Source organism: Pyxicephalus adspersus, chromosome 7 (assembly GCF_032062135.1).
Source record: "Pyxicephalus adspersus chromosome 7, UCB_Pads_2.0, whole genome shotgun sequence".
Classification (NCBI taxonomy): domain Eukaryota; kingdom Metazoa; phylum Chordata; class Amphibia; order Anura; family Pyxicephalidae; genus Pyxicephalus; species Pyxicephalus adspersus.
Genome location: NC_092864.1, coordinates 29737731 through 29757926, shown reverse-complemented (window position 1 = coordinate 29757926; position 20196 = coordinate 29737731). Strand labels below are relative to the sequence as shown.

General features: G+C 39.9%; 2 protein-coding genes across 2 annotated transcripts in view; both read right to left on the bottom strand.

Moving 5' to 3' along the window:
• Positions 1 to 4164, bottom strand: part of LOC140335387 (uncharacterized) — a 7658-nt gene extending 3494 nt beyond the window's left edge. The window contains exons 1-4 of the mRNA XM_072417964.1: positions 4056 to 4164; positions 3465 to 3527; positions 3019 to 3119; positions 403 to 552 (exon numbers count right to left, since the gene is read on the bottom strand). Of these exons, the coding sequence (XP_072274065.1) occupies positions 403 to 552; positions 3019 to 3119; positions 3465 to 3527; positions 4056 to 4064 (323 nt within the window). The 5' untranslated portion in view covers positions 4065 to 4164. The remainder of the gene's footprint in view (positions 1 to 402; positions 553 to 3018; positions 3120 to 3464; positions 3528 to 4055) is intronic.
• Positions 4165 to 5823: 1659 nt separating this feature from the next.
• The window catches only part of SMARCAL1 (SNF2 related chromatin remodeling annealing helicase 1), a 28096-nt gene continuing 13723 nt past the window's right edge, over positions 5824 to 20196 (bottom strand). Inside the window, exons 5-16 of the mRNA XM_072419078.1 lie at positions 17244 to 17427; positions 15147 to 15297; positions 13686 to 13844; positions 12832 to 12897; positions 12111 to 12251; positions 11810 to 12028; positions 11303 to 11373; positions 10102 to 10204; positions 9225 to 9407; positions 6972 to 7072; positions 6699 to 6795; positions 5824 to 6111 (exon numbers count right to left, since the gene is read on the bottom strand). Of these exons, the coding sequence (XP_072275179.1) occupies positions 5947 to 6111; positions 6699 to 6795; positions 6972 to 7072; positions 9225 to 9407; positions 10102 to 10204; positions 11303 to 11373; positions 11810 to 12028; positions 12111 to 12251; positions 12832 to 12897; positions 13686 to 13844; positions 15147 to 15297; positions 17244 to 17427 (1640 nt within the window). The 3' untranslated portion in view covers positions 5824 to 5946. The remainder of the gene's footprint in view (positions 6112 to 6698; positions 6796 to 6971; positions 7073 to 9224; positions 9408 to 10101; positions 10205 to 11302; positions 11374 to 11809; positions 12029 to 12110; positions 12252 to 12831; positions 12898 to 13685; positions 13845 to 15146; positions 15298 to 17243; positions 17428 to 20196) is intronic.

Genomic DNA, 20196 nt, shown 5'->3' with positions numbered 1-20196 from the left:
CAAGGTGTCATGAAAGCAGCTCCCGCTGTGTAATGCTAAGCAATCCAAAACTGTTGTGACAGCAGCTTCTGCTGTAATGCTAAGTAATCCCAAGCTGTCATGACAGCAGCTCCTGCGGTGTAATGCTAAGCAATCCCAAACTGTTGTGACAGCAACTCTTCCGGGGTAATGTTTAGCAGTCCCAAACGGTCATGACAGCAGCTCTTGCTGTGTAATGCTAAGTAATCCCAAGCTGTCATGACAGCAGCTCCCGCTGTGTTATTACTTGTTCACATGAGGAAGCTTCATGGCAGTTCAGTCGCTCTTAACTGTCTGACATAATTTAGGAATTTCCTAAATACGTGACAGTGAGCTAATAAATCTCCTTGAGCCATTACAGTCTTCCAGGAAAAAAGAACTTACCTGGACTCCGGCTCTGACGTCCCACTAAGTCTCTCCATCTCTTGTGTCACCTCCTGCAGCTGCTGCTGGGTCTTCTCCTCCTCTTCAAGAGCTTCTTGTATATCCAATATCCGAACAAAGAGGGAGACATACTGTTCTCTGCTCCGAGTCCTATATGAAAGAAAGTTGTAATCATTAATAAAGAATGCAATCTTTGATTTAGAAGTATAAGACACCGTTACGATATTCATACACTCCCAGACTTCACAAGCATTGTTTAGGATTTGAGAAAAAGAAGAAAACCTGCCTTTTGCTTACAGTGAACCCTTCAGCCTTTACAAACCTTACACAGTAAAACATTCGGCTTAGAAGCATTCACAAAAACAGGTCCACTATTGACAATGAGCCCTCCTATGTGCAGCTGTCTCTTCCTGATATTCAGTCTGGGGTCGGTACAATGATCTCCCCAGCTCCTTTTAGCTGGGCGCACCACCTGGCACGTTCAGTAACCAGACGCTGTTATTGGGTTACGATACAGGGATCAACACCCACCTACGGCTTCTTCCCACCCAGAACTGTCATCTTTACCTGATCTCCTCTGGGTGTCTGATCTTTGGACAAATTGATTAGCCAGACCAGAATGATGATGCTTGGGAGGCTATTCAGTCTTTATTTAGGGGCTGCTGGGATACTGGCCATATCCTAGAATCCTACACTGAGCTGCTCATGTATGTTTTATTGCAGAAGGTAAACCACCTGTCCCTTCTGCAAAAAAAAAATCGGGATTGCAGAATTATATTTTTGCCTCACTTATTATAGTGAAACTGAACTAAAAAAAAAAAAAAAAAAAAAAAAAAAAATATATTTACCTTTAATTCCACAGATCTCTCGATAGGGTCCAACGCTGTCTTGGAATTCCTCCTCGACCTGGAACAGAGAAAACACCGGGCGCCGCCAGTTTTGGCTTTCTTCCCCCTATTTCTGGGTATGTCACCCGATATCGCACCTCAGGTGATGTAGCCTGCTGTATTGGGGAAAAAAAGATTGCCAGTCTCACTGCGTATGTGTGAGATCCGCATTTATTTTCAGAAAATAAATGCCATTGCAGAAAAATACCTCTTCTGCACATGTGCAGAAAGAGCAGGCAGAAGCCTCCTGGGATGCGTGATGGTGGTATGCCAGGGGGCATTGTGCTACATTCACCACAGTGATCAAGACAGAAAGGGGAGGCCTTCACTTATTTTGCAAATTTTTACTTTATATAAAAGGGTTGTCTACCTTTTTATGTAAAGTAAAAATTTTGGAATTTTAGGTCCGCATTAAGCTTTATCTAGACTGCATACACACGCTGAATTATTGTCATTGGAAATGAAGAAGAATGAGCAAAGAGGAGAAAGAGGAGAACGGAATGGAATGGAAAGAGGAGAACGAACGAACGAACCCAGCTGTGCTCTATTCCCTTCACTTCTATTGTGGTTGTTCATCATCTTATTCATAAATCTGTCAGGACAGATCCATGAACGTCATTGGGCAACATCTGTACACGTCAGACTCTCGACCGACCATTCATTCGTTAGAATCATCCATACAGTAAATAATCTACTAATATACAGTTTGATTAGGCAGCCAAGTGGCAAATGACATTTAATATAGATAAATGTAAAGGTATGCACTTGGGAGCTAACAACATGCATGCTTCATACTGTGTGGGGGCAATACATTTTGGGGAGTCAGAAATAGAAAAGGATCTGGGGGTTCTGGTAGATCATAGCCTTAATAACAGCATGCAATGACAAGCTGCAATATCTAAAGCTAGCAAAGTACTTTCTTGTATTAAAAGAGGAATAGACTGCAGAGATGGAGACATTATCCTCCCTGTGTACAAAGCATTGGTCAGACCACATCTGGAATATGAAATCCAGTTTTGGGCACCAGTTCACAAAAAGGACATTGTGGAATTGGAGAGAGTGCAGTGAAGGGTAACTAAACTAATTAAAGGAATGGAGGAGCTCAGCTATGAGGAGAGATTAGCTGAACTGAATCTATTCTCCCTTGAGACGTATAAGGGGGGATATGATCACCCTGTATAAATATATAAATGGTCCATATAGAGAACTCTCTTCCCCATTATTCACTTTGAGATCATTACAAAGAACAAGAGGGCACTCTTTGCACCTGGAAGAAAAGAAGTTTAAGCTCTGCATAAAGAAGGAATTCTTCACTGTAAGGTCTGTGAAAATGTGGAATCGGCTCCCTCAGGAAGTAGTTTCAGCAACGTCTATAGATTGCTTTAAGCTAAAAGCTGGATGATTTCTAGAAGCACAGAATATAACTGGGTATTAAAGCTTTAAAGTAAAAAAAAAACAGTGACTGTTGATCCAGGGAACATCTGATTGCCTCATGGAATCAGGAAGGAATTTTTTTCCCTGTTGGAGCAAATTGTACCAGGGTTTTTTTGCCTTCCTCTATGTCCATAGGGTTTTATATCTGGGATACGTTTATTTCCCTAGTGGTTGAACTTGATGGGCTTATGTCTTCTTTCAACCTAAGTTACTATGTACATTCATAGCCTTGGTCATATGACTCAAATGTTTTATCTTTGATTGGCCATCATCCAGCACCCCTCCCCCAGGATACCTCTCATTGGTTGCTGTATGGAGCTCCTGTAGTTGTGTCTTGTGTTTGGTTAGCAGCTCTCTGTGACATTCCACCTCCTGTGTTAAAAGCTGCACAACTTTCTGCAGACAACAAAGGAAAAAAGAAAAAGATATTGTGAGACATTTATAAACTTTTATTACATTATATATAGAGGCAAAAGAAAATTTTCATTTTGAATAGTAAGAAGGGAGGGAAGTAAAACCCCTGTATGAAGTTTATTTGCCATTGGCAAGATTTACTTTGTGTCCCATAAACACAAAAGGAAATTAGTAATCACAAGAACAAGTGTCCTCAATGCAAAATGTATTTCTGCTTTTTTTTTTTTTTATTGAGAATGAAAGTTCCCTAAAAAAGACCCAGAGAAGGTTCTTGACCCTTCTCTACTTGGCTTTATGGCTAAGCTCCGGACACTCAGGAAACAATACCTCCAGATCTACCATGCTGAGATTTTCTTCATTGGTTGCCAGAAGCTGCTCCACCCGATCCATCTGAAAGAAGAACAATGAGAAGTCATACAAGACAGACACACTAATTAAACAGGTCAACAAGTAAACTTAGGGAACCAGTCATCTGGTAATTATCTGAAATCTAGGAAAAGTAAATACTTCCTGAAAAAATCATGCGCTTATTTGAATTTTTCTGCGCTTTGTGTATAATTTCTAAATCTGTGCTGTATTCAAATGTAAAGATTTGCCCCAGTGCTGGAGTTGCCTCTGATAAAGACCGGACACTGCTGCTCTTTTGAATTGTGTAGGGTGCCTGGTCTTGACTCCGCCCTCCTTTTAGCCCCCTCCCACAGCTCTGCCCTCAGTACAGCTCATGTACAGCTTAGTAATGATGTCACTTTTACTAAAAATCTGGGTGGTAAGAACATTCAATTTACACAAAGTGGATTTATATCCTTCATAGAAATAAGGAACTACATATAAATTACAGATTTGTGTCTGCAATTCAGCTAAATATCAATGTACTTTTAAAATAAAGTTATATTCCCCTGAATAATGGGCATCACTTACCTCCAGCATCAGATCACGTGACGCCCCGCCTATAAAAACACAGAAACTCTTCTAACACTACAAGCGCGGCACTTTTCAAATGCAAGCAATAGCTTCCGGCATAATCACCATAGAGCTGTGCTATACCGGAAGCAGAGCCGACACGAACCATTGAGTGAGCGACGCTCTGGGAGAACAAGCGGTTTCTATGGTGATTGAGTAACGTATGAATACCATAGAAGCGGCAGCTGCACCTTAGACTGTGAGCAATGCATGAAATAAATATAACAAATACATTCAAATTAGACACATCTCATAATTATTGTAAAAAAAAAAAAAAAAGTTGAAATAAAAATATAATAAAATACACTGAATGTTCATAGTGTCCTTATCCGCACAGCATTGCAAATCATATATCCTCCAAAAATCATTTATTAATATTCCTCAGTAAGAATCATTTATGTGCAAAATATAAGATTTTAGGGGTCAGACCCTGGCATGCAATATATCGCACAAATAACTTTAGTTAGCGCTCCTTGCAAGCGCAATGACCTTGAGCTACTGGAGCTCCAATGTCATCATTTGCGGAGCAAGTGCTTACCCCTGGGGTTAGCAGGGTTGGGGCAGAATTTCTAGGAAAGGTCAGGTAGGGTTATAGCGAGCACTAAAACAAATCGGTGTGGTTCAGCCCCCAGGGGCTCATTCACACCGCCAGTATTGGGATATATTGCCAAGGCAAAAACAAGCTGAGCTGCCTTATATCACATAGGTATTCAGTCCTATGGGCTGCTTTGCTGTGTCTTTGTGGTTAGCACTCTGGTCCTTGCAGTGCTGGGTCCCAGGTTCAAATCCCAGCCAGAACACTATCTGCATGGAGTTTGTATGTTCCCCCTGTGTCTGCGTGGGTTTCCTATGGTTACTCTGGTTTCCTCCCACATTCCAAAAATATGCTGTTGCAGTAGGTTAATCAGCTTTCCCACAAACAAATTGCCCTTAGACTATGTTGAGACTATATGACTATGGTAGGGACATTAGATTGTGAGCTCCTTCGTGGGATAGCTAGTGACATGACTGTGTACAATGCTGCGTAATATGTTGGTGCTATAAACTGTGTAATATTAAATTGGCATTTTGAATTTTGCTGATGCAGCTGCTTGGTTCCTATAGAGCAGGACGATTGAGAAAATCTCTCCAGGAACTGGTTTTAATAATTTTGCTGGTGTCGCGGTTTGGTTCTGGTAGATGGTAGGAGGCATATTTTGGCATTAAAGAAGGTTATGAATAGCAACTCTATACTACTTGAAGAGACATGAATTAAACTAGAATAAGGTATTCCAGGTTTAGTCCTGAGTATAACTTCCTTCATGGAGTTGATCGGTTCTTACCTGCTGACGTTCCTTGGGGCATCATTAAAAGAACAACGCCAATCTGCCAATCACGCACAAGGTGCAGCGGAAAAGTCTCAGAAGGTTCCTGAGGAAGTGGATTCTGACCCACAAAATACGTAGAATCTATAATATTTTGAAGCTATTACAAGTTGGAATTTGTCATTTTGATTTAAATGGAATGTTTTAATAGATGTGTGTTTTACAATGTTATTTAATAAATACGGATTTTGATTCTTTGTTGCTCTAATATGTGTGAAGAATTAGGTTTATGCCTTAAAAGTCCCGTACATTTTTATTTGTTCCTTTTGTGAACTGAAAAGAAATAGGACATGTTTGTGCAACTGAAAGCGTTGCAAAGTGCAGCAGGGTAAAAGGATGAGGTATAAAACAAAAGGTCAATGTGGAAATACACAACTGTTGGTATTTATTATTTATTCTGACACAGTACAAAAATATTCTACAATATAAAGCTTTCTTCATACAAACAATACTGTACATAAGTGTAACAACTGTACTTCAATGATTCAGAAGTAATCATCTATCTTCCTTTTCTTGCTGGCACTTTCACTCTCCTCCGTGTCCACTTCCTCACAAGCCTCCAGTAGAAGCGCTTCGTCCGCGTCATCCGACCCTCCATCCTGCGAGAAGGACCTCTGAAACAGGTCATAGATGGTTTGCTGCTTCGGATCCTGTAAAAAAGGAGTGAAAAAAAAATCAATTTTCCATTCTGATTTTCTTTCCTGTCCAAGTCTTCTGAAACCAGTGGTTACATGGGAAAAGCCCAATGCCATTTTACAAACACCTTTACCTATCTTGTCCACCAACCCCACGGAGCACCTCACATCTATCTGGGTGAACATAAGTCAACTTGGAAGACTGGCACCATCTGGTGGTTAAAACAAGCACTCCGGGAAGCATTGCTGTAGATTAGGTGAGTGATGCAGCTAGAATAGCTTAATTCTTTTTTCTTTTTTTTTTTTACCTTATTCAGACTTTACAATTTTTTCTTTCAACTAAAGCTTTGCATTAATGCATATTAACCCCCCACCCCCCGGCCTAGATTTTATGTCCACAACTTCAAAGTATTTTCTTTAGCTTTTATTGTTGAATGTTTGAATCAAGCAGGTATAGGCATTTAGAGGACAGGTAAGTATATACAGTAGTTATGGAAGGGAGCAGCCCTGTTGCTTGGCAATGAATCCTAAAAATGTACATTTGCTTTAAAGTTTTCATTAATAATTTTTTCTGCCACATGTTTGCACACATAGCATCTTACCTTATAAAAATAGTCAGCGGACTCTGTTGTTTCTGAAAAGTTGGTCTCAGACAGCCCTGCCTGGCCCAGAATCTTTATCTTCTCCTGAATCATCGGCCTGATTTGTAGGGACATAAAAACATAAGTACTCAATAGGCACCTCATACTGCACTGGTTTCACTAGCAGCCAATAAATAGGTCCCTTTCTGGCATAAAGTGACAGTTACACTTTACACCTAGACATTAAAATGAGACTCCAATCAATGCACAGACATGTAGGTATGTGTCACTTACCACAAGTAGTCATCGGCTGTTCCTTTCGCCACCAGGTAGTGAATATTCACAGAGCTTGTCTGTCCTATTCGATGGACTCGATCTTCTGCTTGAATAAGAACCTGGAAAGAGTTAAATACAAGATCAGAACTCATCCACAACCTTTGCCACTGATTGATAAATCAAAAATTTTATGATATATTTGAAATGTATTGGAGGTCATTGTGCTTGACGTTTAGAAAACCACACTGTCACTTTAAATGTGCAAGGAATGGTCATTGTCATAGAATCCCTGACTTGAATAGATACAAGTGCTTTAAAGGACAACAGCTATGAGTGATCTATGAGAGCAGCCATTATCGACCTTCTTCTGAATTTGGGATTTATAATGAATTTCACATCCCAAATTTATTGCACAATGAAAAATAAACACTTAGGAGTGTTTGTTATAGGACTTTAAAGGTAAATATCTCCAATGCAAGACAATGAGCTAATGTTACTTTGAAAACAACCTTTATTACAGCAATTTCTCCATGAAAACTATTAACATTAAAGCAAAAAAGCATACAACAAAAACACATTAAAATATTTTCAATCCACCTAAAAAGCTTGCTTTAATTCTAAATCCATTATCACATTTAGAAATTGGTTCATATGTTTCTGTTGGTAAACACCAACTTTTTAATTTAACTCAATGCATTTGGCTGACATATTTCCACTTCATCAGAAGTTTTAAGTGGTGAAAGAAACCAAATATATCTTGCTAGAGAGTTGATCTCACAACCAGGTATCATATAACTTAAAAAGGGACACATGAGATCTGGAGGTCAAATTTGAAGAGATGTAAGGATCTAAGTTAATACCTGAATTCAGCAAATATTTATTTTGCAACTTTTCCAAGTAAGCAGGTCAATACACGTCATTAAAGCACTGTTTAAGATGGAAAGAGATGTTTGGAACAACCTCACAACTCCAGTAAGTCCCCACTGGTCAGCATCTGACTGTTTGTAATAAGATGTATAAACATGGTACTTGCTTCTGAACACAAATCTAAATGGGGAGAATGTAGCTATGTATCGCCCAGCATGTGTAACTGATAGTGGGTTCAGCTCTGATCAATCTCTGAACGCTTGAATACCTCTGTCCAGGCCCACTTTTTGTATCAGTAATGGCCCTAAGGACAAATTGCCACCTTACTGCCCCTTAGCTCAGATATCATCCATTTATTTCCCCCATCCTTTCACTATTAGGTTCAGCTTTTGCCAAAACATATTATAATATATGTAAAAGCTTTTATCTCAATTACATTTTATTCTCATGTATGAACAGGCAGCTTTTATGTTCCTCCAGTATCTGACACCTCCACAAAGAACCAATCATATTTTAGATATCCGACCTGCTATCAGGTCAGTAAGGGAGTTTTGATTAACTAGATATTATTCTTTCACCTGCTGATAAAACCAGTGTGCTAAAGTGGTAAAAAGTTTGCACTTTGTTGTCATTCTAGATTCAAACTGTGTTGAATTCAGAAAATTCCAGAACAGTCTGATATTTTCATTAAAGCAGCTATTCTATGAAAGTACTTGATGTTTAATGGCAAGCCCCGACATTCATGCCAGATTTACAGGGGTGGGTGGCACCCCTGTATTCGGAAGCAATTTGAACTTCTTAAGAAGAGGTTAGCAACAGCCGCGCAACATAATTTACCATGCCATGAGGTTGATTGGGCACTTAGCTCAGAACGTACAAAGACAGAAATAGATGGACAAAAGGCAGGATTCCTGGAAAGAACAAGTACCTGTAATAAACTTGAAGCTTCAACACCAAAGCACCGTAACTACCCCGATTTACCTATTTTCCTCTGTGCACTTTTAAATCACAAGGGAAAGTATTTCATGTTCCACATTTTGTGCTATATTATTGACTGCATAAATCTTTGTTTACACAGATTTGTAGAATGTCTAACTGTAAGCTATAATTATCTAAAAAATATATTGCCCCAACACGCAGACTGACAACTGAGGATCTTGAAAACTTTCTCTAGAATATAGAATGGTTCCTCTGAGTCTAGGATACATGACGATTCCTCTGGACTTGGAGGAAGTGGGTTGAATGATGATGGTTGTCATTTACTTCATAGACTGGTGGAGGAAAATAAGTACTACAAGGTGAGAGCTACAGATTAAGGGTGAGGATTGCAGCAAATGTGTTTTCTTAGTTTTTCTGATAATGGTCTGAAAAAAAAAAACAAAAATAAAAAACACAGTCACATACCCCGGGGTTCCAGAATAACTCAGCAAACACCACCAGGTCAGCAGATGATAGGGTCAGTCCCATGTTGGCAGCTGTGATGGATAAAACGGCAACACTGACCTTGTCAGAGAGCTGAAACTTCTGGCAGAGGGATTGACGGTCGGCTGATGAAGTGTTACCGTCAATACGAATGAAACTAACATTCTGTAAGAAGAGACATTTTTGAGGTTATTAAACAGGGTTATTTTTAAAACCAAGGGTTGAAAATACTATGGCAGCATGATGGCTCAGTGGTTAGCACTTTGGCCTTTGCTGTGCTGGGTCCTAGGTTAGAATCTCGCCAAGACACTATCTGCATGGACTTTGCAGGTTCTCCCTGTGTTTGTGTGGGTTTTCTCTGGGTACTCTGGGTTCCTCTCACATTTCAAAAACATGCATTTAGGTTATTTGGCTTCCCCCAAAAATTGACCATGGACTGTAATATTATATAGAACTATGGTAGGGATATTAGATTGTGGATTTTTTTAAAGCATTGTGTTATTGCATTATATAAATACCGTCTAACCTTTGACTACAGGAGAAGTCAGCACACAGGGCCAATCAGCTATGCTAATATAACAATGAAGAAAGCAGTGTGACAAGCATATAAGCTCATTGGTCTTCCGCTTCTCTCTTTACTGTCCAGACACAGGCTGGGAGAAGTACAAGACCTGTATGTGTTGCTGAACAGCAGAAACCGTCCCACCAGGACTGATTTGTATAGCAGAGCTATGTCCATTTCTAGATCAGAAAACCAATCTTTTGCCTTCCTTATCTCTGTATTTATTCTTAGCCCAGAATTCAGCCTTACAGTCAGTGAAGCCCCAAGAATTCAGAATGTAAATCTTCTCAGAGTTACCTTTTTTCCCAGCTCATCACAAACACTGTCCAGCACGAGCTTGTGATGGGCGAACACCAAGAATTTCTCTCTCCCACTTTCTAGAAGATCCATGATGTACTCTCTGAAAAGAAAAAATAAAAGTAGCTTCATGAATTATAAAATCATTTTTATACCAGATCAGATGATAGTTAACAAAGACATTTGGAGACCCCAGAAGGACACAGAGCTAATCTGAGCAAACATTTTTTGGGTATGGAGACTTTTATAGTAAAAATGCACTTTCATTTTAAATAATTTGTTCATGCATGCACAGTCTCATTCTGTGGCCTAAAGTCATTTTTTAAAGAAGACCTGTACCTGTGCCTAAAAATGCAAGCAGGGAACTAGTCACCGATATTGTTTGTAGGTTAAAGCTCATTATGGTCTGCTGATAGAGTAAGGTCCTCAGGTACAGCTTTTACCTCTAGCAAGTGAGGAGCACAGTATTGGCATAACCAAATCTCACTCTATACCTAGTAATGGTCACTGTCCCAGTGATTTGACAGTGCAGATGTACAGCTACTAGGCTGCAGAATGTAAGCGCTTAGGCACAGAAAAAAACACTGTTTCAGAATGAATAAAATGAGTTAAAATGGGCAGTAAAAAGGTACTGCATAGGCACAATAGCCATTTTAGATGTCATCTATAGCAAAAAAAAAATGTTTACTTTTAAAGCTCAGGGCCATTTATAAAAATAGTTCTTAGCCCAAACTGTCTTTTGTATCGTCAAAAATATTTACTACAAGGAAAAGTTTTTTTCCATGTAATTCATAGAAAAAAGCCATCAGGGGATGTATGTCACTTTTACCAACATTCAGCAGTTACTTTTCATTTTTAGTAATGTTATGTTTCAAGTGGACCAGAACTGGCTTTATTGCTGAAAGGGACAAGAGAAGTCCCTTCTGCAATAAAACACACATGACTGCCTGATAGCCCTCTTCAACTGTCAAAATCACTGGATACCCGGCACATCCTAGCTTCAAAGATGGTCAAAGATCAAAACAAGGGAGAGAGGAAGGAAGATGGGGGCACCCATGGAATGGGGACCGGGATGATATAGGGACATTAATTATTAAGAATTATTAGGGTTTAATTACGCTTGAACCCAAAAACAAATGTATAGCTAGAGCCACATACATGCAGGGCAGACTGTGTGCACGGGGCTGCTGACATTACTTACATAACACATCGGATTTTGGCTTCTGCAGTTCTGTTGTAAAATAGGAGAAGGGCTTCTTTCTCTTGTACTTTCTAGGTGGTAACAAAAGGAGTAAAAAAAAAAAAGTTGAAAAGTTTTACTCAAATACAATAATTTTCACATGCTTCTAAATTAGTGGAGGATATGAACTTTGGGGACTAACTCGAACTCTGACGCAGTAGAAGATACATGAGACCTCTGTAGAAATGTCTGCTGACACACAGAAAGGGTTGTTTCTCTGGAGCCTACAGTTACTCATAGGATTTATAAAACAGGTAATCTGACATTCCCTCAAACATTCCCTGGTAGGAATCAATTACTGCCACTGAAACACATGGACCTGGAATATTCTCCACCAGAGAATGTCAGATTCCCTGTTTTACAAATACAGCACAATGTGTTGATACTACCAGACAAGTATGACAGCCAAGGCATTTCCAGCAATGGCAGAATTCATTATTTTGCCAGTACAGATTTCCATTGACTTACACTTCTAAATCCTTGCGCCATCTCCTTAGCTGCTGCTGCGAGTGCAGCCTTGGTCTTGGCATTGATGCCTTCGGGAGCGATGACCACCATCTTGCGCTGTTTGGATGGCAACTGGGACAGAACATCGGATTTCAGCCTCCTGATCATTATGGACTCCTCCAGCAGCAGCTTTAATTCTCCCAGGTTGGAAGATCCAGAGTAATCCCATCCCCATGGCATCTAAAAAAAAGGAAGACGTGTTGTAATTAATAACTGTATTGTATTATCATTACTATCTGATATGCATATCATTGCTACTCACCTGTTTGGCATCACAATAACGAAGACCAAAGTCATGAAAGCGCGGGAAGAAGCTGGGTCTGACGGCTGCGATCTGTGTGTAGAGTTCTGCAGGCCTGGACATGGCGGGAGTTCCAGACAGTAAGATGACTCTCTTGGCGCTCTGCGGACAATGCAAAGGATTTATAAAACACTCCAATACAATGTGCCATTCTCATTTAAATATACATTAAATTCTCAAACAGGCTCCACAATCATGGAAAACTACTTTTGCCCAAAAGCAGGACTTTTAGCTTAGAATAGTTCCCCCTGCACAGTCTTGCACACAAGTTTACACTACTGCTATAGGGCCAACAGGTAGTCACGTAGCTGCCTCTTGAAACGGATCGTGCATGACTATATGAAAAAGAGGAATTCTGTCACTTAGAATAGTTTCCCCCCACAGGCTAATGTCCATGCTCATACCTGGTTTGTCTGCTCACCAGGGCTCATCTCTATCTGCACAAACTTAGAGTCAACTATAGTAGCTGCACATGAAGTAATAATCCTGTGCAAGAATGTTTGATCTTTCTGTAACATTCGGTCTCAGATTTTTTGGGAGAAACTGTCCGAAACAAAATGCAAGACGGACTGTGCCACTATTCTTGTTACCTTTATAGGTCCTCCTATGAAGATGTCTCCAACTATATTGATGACACATACAGTTGGCAAAAACAATTTGGTGTGCAAAAGTCATTTTTTACCTTAAGCAGCGGCATTGCAGATTTACACCGTGCGGTCTTCACATTCTTTAGGAAATGGGATTCATCCTTGTAAGAAAAAGAAAAGCAAAACCACTGTTGGGGCGTTCATCCACAGACTCAGGAGAATTTCTTGTAACTAATATCCCACTTCAATGCTGGTCACATCTTAGGAGAAACTTGGTCATTTGTTTAGCTAGCCTGAACTTTGATCTTTCCCTTTCAGCATAAAATATTTTAGTTATGTGGCCAGAACTGACGAGAGCATGCAGCAGCATTTGTTTCAGTAAAGTTAAAGATGATTTCCAGCACACACCTCAATGGACAGGTTAAATACATATAGGAGAGCAGTTTTACTTGCCAAGGGATTTGGATTGCTGTTCAGACATTTACAACGCTCTACCACACAGCACAGCCCTGTCTGGAAGGTAGGAGACTAACTGGGATAGAACAGTTAGTGGAGAATCAGTAGAATAATGAGCTCTTCTATCTGTCATTTTGCTTTGTCCTATCCGCACATCCTATGTTAGCAAAGCAATACAACCAATTTGTTCTGTGTGCTGATTCCCAGTCTGATAAAAAAGTCAGATTCAAAAACTTGCACTGATTACAAAGCTGCATTTATTTGTCTCTTTTATATTTGCCTGGAGTTCAGCTTTAAATTTTTAAGCTTCTTTAAACTTTATGACAAAATGGTAACTAAGGGGCTCCAATGTATGGAACAATCAAATGTAATGCAAATATAAAATTAGTTCTCTGAATTAAGGAGAGCAGATATCAGATCGCGTTACCAGAAAACAGTGCACCACGGGCACCAATCATATTTTCAACTCCATCTCTTCACTACAGACACTTACAATAATTATCACTTTGAAGTTGGCTGTGATGTGTTTGTCCATCTTCCCGAGAAGGTCATAGCTGACAATATTGATGAGGCTGGCTGATTGGCTGTCCCGTCCGGTCACAATGACATTGATGCTATCCGGTCTGATAGATGGCAGCCACCTATGGAAAGCCTAAACACACAGATGGGACCTATTAAAACACGAATGACAATATCATTTCAATGAATCACAGTGTCTGCAGTGGACAATGATTGCGGGAAAAATGAGGGCCGAGAGTAAACAAACTAATTGCAGCAAGGTTAATTTTGTTCTACTCGTACTATGCCATCATATATACATTGAGTCTGATTTATTAAAGCTCTCCAAGATGGGAGAAGATAGACTATCAAAGGTGAACCTGGGTCATCCTGCAATGGATTTCTTAAAATCATTTTCTATTATCTGGCAAATGTTTTCAATCCTGGCCCAGATCCATTCCAGGTTTGATAGATCACCCATAATAGTCTTGATAAATCAGGTCTCTTATGTACAGGGGGATAGCTATATTTCCATATTACACACTCAAATTTACTTCTTGATTTGTAGTGCTGCACAGTAACTGTACTGGACTTATAGAGCCAGTTATTGGCTATATTTGTACTGTACAACAGCAGTTATGGATGCGGAATTGGAGACAGCATGGTTCTGCCCCTTATCCAATCATTTTTGGCAATTATGATACAAATGAGGAGAGCATCTAGCTTCCGTTTAAAAGAGGCTACTCCAAAATGATGTTAATTACCCTTGTCTGACCTAAAGACGGCCACTAGAGGGAGACTGTACACAACATTTATAAATATCTGCAGAAGTAAAATAGTAAACACATAAAAGAACCTCAAATAACTTTTTATGTGTTACTAAACTAATAAAAAGAAATACTAAGTTCAAGAATATCTAAATTTTTGGATCATGTATGGAAAAAAAAAATATTTTGTTCTTTTGCTGTCATTGTCTCATTGCAGAAATGTTTCTGCACTGCTCTGGAGATACCAACCAGAAATATTAGGAGACCTTCAAAACCAAGAAAAATTTCTAATTTAGGGCTGCTATTGCATTGCCCAATAAGCATGTGTGGCAACCACCATGGCACCCCAAAGCACCCTAATGATAGAAGTGCATTGCTGCACATCACAATACGTGACAATAAACACGCTTTGCACGCAAGTCCTTAGACAACTGGAGTTACCATTGGAAGGTTCCCCTCTTATCAGGTTCCTGGCAAATTTTGGTTTAGCGATCACATACTGTCCTGCTGACATTGGCCTCCAGGACATACAGCGAGGGTAAACATTCCCAATGGCAAACAGATAGCCAGAAAACCATGACAGCGATTAAAACTCTTCCAAACTCTATGCAGAACTTGGAAAAAGGTTTGGCTTTTTAGACACTTTGAACACTACAACAAAGTAGACCATACAAACAGTAATAGATTACCTCGGCCCAGGTGAATCTGACAGACGATGGAGCCACAACCAGCAGCGGCCACTCCTTTTTGTAATAAGCTGCCATGCAGATGGCTTGTATCGTCTTCCCCAAGCCCATATCATCAGCCAGCAGCAGGCGGCCTTCCCGAGAAATGGCAAAGCTGTACGATAAGAAAGGAGAATGAACGGAAGTCATTAAGGGAGCAGACATGGAACAGTGAAATCATACAGGTTAATAACAGTGATGCCCAGCCCAGCCAAACCTCCACAAAAACTATCTCCTGCTAGGAAGTTTCAGCTTGCTGGAAAACTGAGCAAATAATCTGAAATCACTTCTTGTTCTGTGTAGAAAGGAAAACAATCCACTTCCATTCTCCCTATATGAAATGGAGAAAGATTACCGTACATTTCTGCCGATACACAACACAAGCTGATATGGTCAGCTGGCTTCCAATCTAACAATGGGGATTGGTGACAATTATGTGCCAGCCTAACCTACTTTGTACTTAATAATGGTAATTTGTACCTAAATTGCAACTAAGGTTTTAATGTTTAAATACTACATACAATATGAACAGCTCAGCATTGTTTATAGTAATTTACCATGATAACCCAAAAACTTGCTTACCTTCATTATCATTAAAAATCGTTTTTTACATTTCCGCTCTTCATCACTCTGAATGTATAGGATGCGCTGGGTGGAGCTAGCCAGCGTTTCCTCGGCTATCCAGAATGCCGGCAAGGGGCTTCACAAACTACAAATCCCAGCATTTCATCATTGTGTTTTAAAGAACAAATCCCTAGCACCCTTTAGACGTGAATGCTTTTCCTGTGTTATCAGCCCCTCAGAATATAGAATAAAACAGGCATGTCTAAAGAGATGCCGGAATAAATTCTTTTATATCACAATTTGCTTTTATAGAAAAGGAAAGCTGTTGACGACATCACAAGTCATCGCATCTTAAAAGGGAAACCAGATGTGACTGAAACAAGTGTTCCAATCAAAAGATTTAATCTTTATTCCTGGTTGGGTGGTACTTGTAAAGTATTTCATTTCCAATTACTTTCCTAATAAAAGTGCCCACCAGGACAAGGGGCAAGAGTGAGATTATTCCCAATGGTGACACCGCTTGCCCCTTTTGCAATAAAGGAACTGCTTGCTCCCATTTTTTTCTAAGGTAAGTATAGTTTTGTTTTCAGGAATTCACCCTATAAATTTACTGGGGCAGACAGTCAACATACAGGTTGCTAATATGGTATCAGTCCCTATGAACAATGGCAGAAATGTATAGCCTCGGGAGACCTCTGCTGATAACAATCAGGGAGGACCCCATGGCTAATCTCATCTAATTCTATTCAGCTGTTAGTGCGTTTATACAAGAGTTAGGAAAAATAATAAATTATTTTGGAGCTGATATTTTCTGGCTCCCAGTTACCATTTGCCATAAATGATCAGCTACAAATATCATGAGCAAAATATGAAGTGAATATAAATATTTGGCAGCAGTCCGGTGCACACCTCGGTTTTAATATTTAACCTGGAAAAGCATGCTGGGGCTTGTAGTTCACTAGCAACTGGTGAACCATTGTTGGCATGCATGTCTGGTTTACAGCCAGTCACAACATTCCAGCATGTTTATGCAAGAAATGGCCCTTTTCTCTTCCGGCCTATTTACCCCTTTGTCTGCAAATGTTTCTCCCGCAGTACATCAAATCGGTAGTTCCCCTGTATGATCAGGACTAATAACAATGCTGCATTACCTTCAGCAGACATGGCCCAGGCAATGAAGACAGGACTCCCACACTGCAGTGAGAGGTGATAGATCATAGGTTCTTTACACAGCTTGCACAGGCTTCTCTATAAAGGGGAGGAGAGGGGCCAGCACAATGGTGAAATATATTGCATGTCATTGTCTAGCTTGGCTTCCTTGACTATTAAAGCAAAACTCCAGGCAAACATATAAAATACATCAGTTACTTTGCTTTCTCCTCTTTCACAGTAGCACAATGCTAAAGCAATGTTGTCGCTTTTATTGCACCCAACTAACACTAAAACTATATGGCAAACCCAATCTCTTTACTGACTCCTTTAAATCTACAAACCTACCTGACTCCCTCCCTCTGGAACGGCATCAAACTGCTGACGAGTTTCGAATCTACGGAAGACAAGTCCACATCAGGGATCTCGGCACGACTTAAGGAAGTCTTCTCAAACTGAGCCGCAAAAGCTTGCACTACCGATCTAGGGAGAGGCTCCACTTCTACCTGCTGAATGCGATGAATGGCTTCCACTGCAAGACAAGTCAGAAGATCCATTACCATATGAGCAATTCAAGGCAAACTGACAAAGTTTCTGTGAAGTTTTTCCCAACCCACCTACACGCACTTCTCCAGTGCTTCCTCCCTGCAAAACTTCTGGAATTTTTAGGTATGTATGAGCTTGTGACCTTCTACTATAATGCAGTGCTTAGGCCTAGTGGCCAATCCTTTTGACATGACACTCACTTTAGGTTGAGACATCAGGTATTAGTGCGGAGGATTGCTGGAGTGGGGAATATCAGTGGGTCAGAAGGGCTTTTCACAGGCTGGCACTGGACATTATTGGCTTTAAAGTTGAACTCCAGGCAAACAGCTAAATACTTTGCAGTATTTTCCACAGAATGTTTTTTTAAGCTATGTGGGAAGAAGCTATAGGCAGGTGGCAGCTCTGTATTGTGATCCAACTTTTCAGTAACCACCCAAAAACACCCGGGTGGTTACTGAAACAAGCTAGGTGGAGTGCCTGGCTAAAAGGAGCTGGGGAGAACACTGCTCAGGTGAAACATATATATGAGCGGTTTTACCTGTTAAATGATTTGTATTTTTGTTCACTCAGTCCTGACATTAAGGCAGCCCTGCTACTGGACAAGAACAACTACACAGAGAGATCCTGACTTCTCCATGACTTTCTGTTCATCATAACTGCTGCAAGTCATTGACTTCAAATCCACTAAAACCAGAGAATCAGCATACCAGCCAGGCAATATGCATGTTTAGAAGCATCTTAGCATTAGCCCTATACCCTGTGACAGGAGGGCAAGAACCTGAACTATGGAAGCTGTTTACCAAAACGCAGGCAGATGACAATAGACTAGTCACCAGTATTAGCTGCTGATCTGTTCCATAATACAGAAATACCATGCCTGGTTCTGCACTTTGTCTCTGTATGGAGATGGCTATCTTGTAGAGGCCAGGCTTTGCTTCATCATGTCAGGAATGCTCCCTGATGTCTAGTGTGGACATGATAAAGATTTAACAGAAGAGGTTAAGGAAGCACAGAATGCATAAAATTAATGAAGCAGAGAGAGCCTTGCACTGCAGGTCCTCAGGTACAACGTCCTCTCCAGCAAGGAGAACAGCAAAATGGTGGCATCACTAAATCTCAATCCAAAATAGGCAGCAACGCATTAGATGACTTTACATTGCTGATGTATAAGGCCATAAAATAGGAAGGCTTAGGAACAGGAAGTACACTGCTATTTGTTCAGTAAGTGAATAAAACCAAAAAGTACAGTATTTCAGGATATATCGTGTTCTCCCCAGCTCCTTTTAGCCAGGTGCACCACCCAGCACAAATTCAGTACTCACTTGGCTGTTATTATTCTTTATTATCGCTTTTGGGAACAACTGTGACAAAATAGGTACCACATCCAATTTCAATCAACACCAACATGGACTTTTAAGGCCTTTTTTCATTAATTACAATTATTCAACAAAAACGTTTTTACCATTTCAATAAAAATATAATTATTATAATATAATTTCCAAGTCAAAACATGGAAATCTTCTACAATCATCCATATAATATATATCTAATCCTAATCTCAACGTGTTTTGCAGATTCTGCTTCTTCAGGAATTGTTTGAGGGTTCCATGAACACTCCTGGTAAAAACTGTAAAATAGGAGAGAAAAGTTTGATATATATCAATACAGAATTGAAAGAGTTAGAGTTGGTATGGGAGAGATGCTGAAAAATGTTAATTGGTGCCATGATAAGTAAAAACCATCAGGCTGTTCACCTTACCCCATCGGGAGAGCCTTGAATACCAGAACATATGACAGCAAAGGATTGAAGTGGATGAGAGGTATCATTTGATTTACAACCACATTCTCGACTGGGATTAAAGGACTTCACTGGCATATAAAAATTTACACATAATCCAACAAACAATTATTAAAAAAAAACATTCTTAATATTAACTTTATTGTTCTGTATGAAATCTTTGTGCTGACACAAACAAAGCCATATTTTGATACAAAGCCTAATCACAAACAGTTTAAAGACAGAAAATGATTATATATTTATTGCATAAAGTTCCACTTTTGATTTCCTCCAAAATTTTCTGTCCCGGCACATTTCACAAATCTGACTCTGCTTCTTCGAGGATGTTTAAAGTGGATCTAGTGTGAAAATAAAAAAAAAATCACACTTACCTTTAAGACCGCAGATCCCTCGATGGCGCTGGACCTTCCCTCCCTACGTCAACCAAACTTGCACTGCGTACGTGCCAGATCGGGTGACATAGCCCGCTGTAAAGGGGGGAAAAAAGAGAGCAGATCTCACTGTATATGCAACATCGGGGCATGTGCAGAGGGAGGGGCCAGGGCCTCCCGGGATGAGTGACATATGTATCCTGGGAGACTCTGCGCTGGATTAAGACTTAATTAGGGGGTGCTGCACCCTTTTTTTTTTATTGATATTGGTGGAAAATTGTAATTACCAAAAAGGGGTTTTAAAAGTTCACGTTGATATTTATAAATGGTAAACACCTGGCTGTTATCAGCTTATTTACATTTCCAGATGTTTCCTAGGTGGTGGCAAATCCTTTTAAATTTTGATCTAGTTTAATATCAAAAGAGCTACTCAACATACTGTATTTGTTCATGCACTGCTCTATTAAGTCAGTATCCTGCTCTCTAATTAGACGCAGGTCCTGTTTAAAAGCAATAAAAACGCTTTTGTTGCAAGTGACAGCAGCAAACAACTTCCTTCCAATTTTGCATGGCTCTGCAGTTTTGT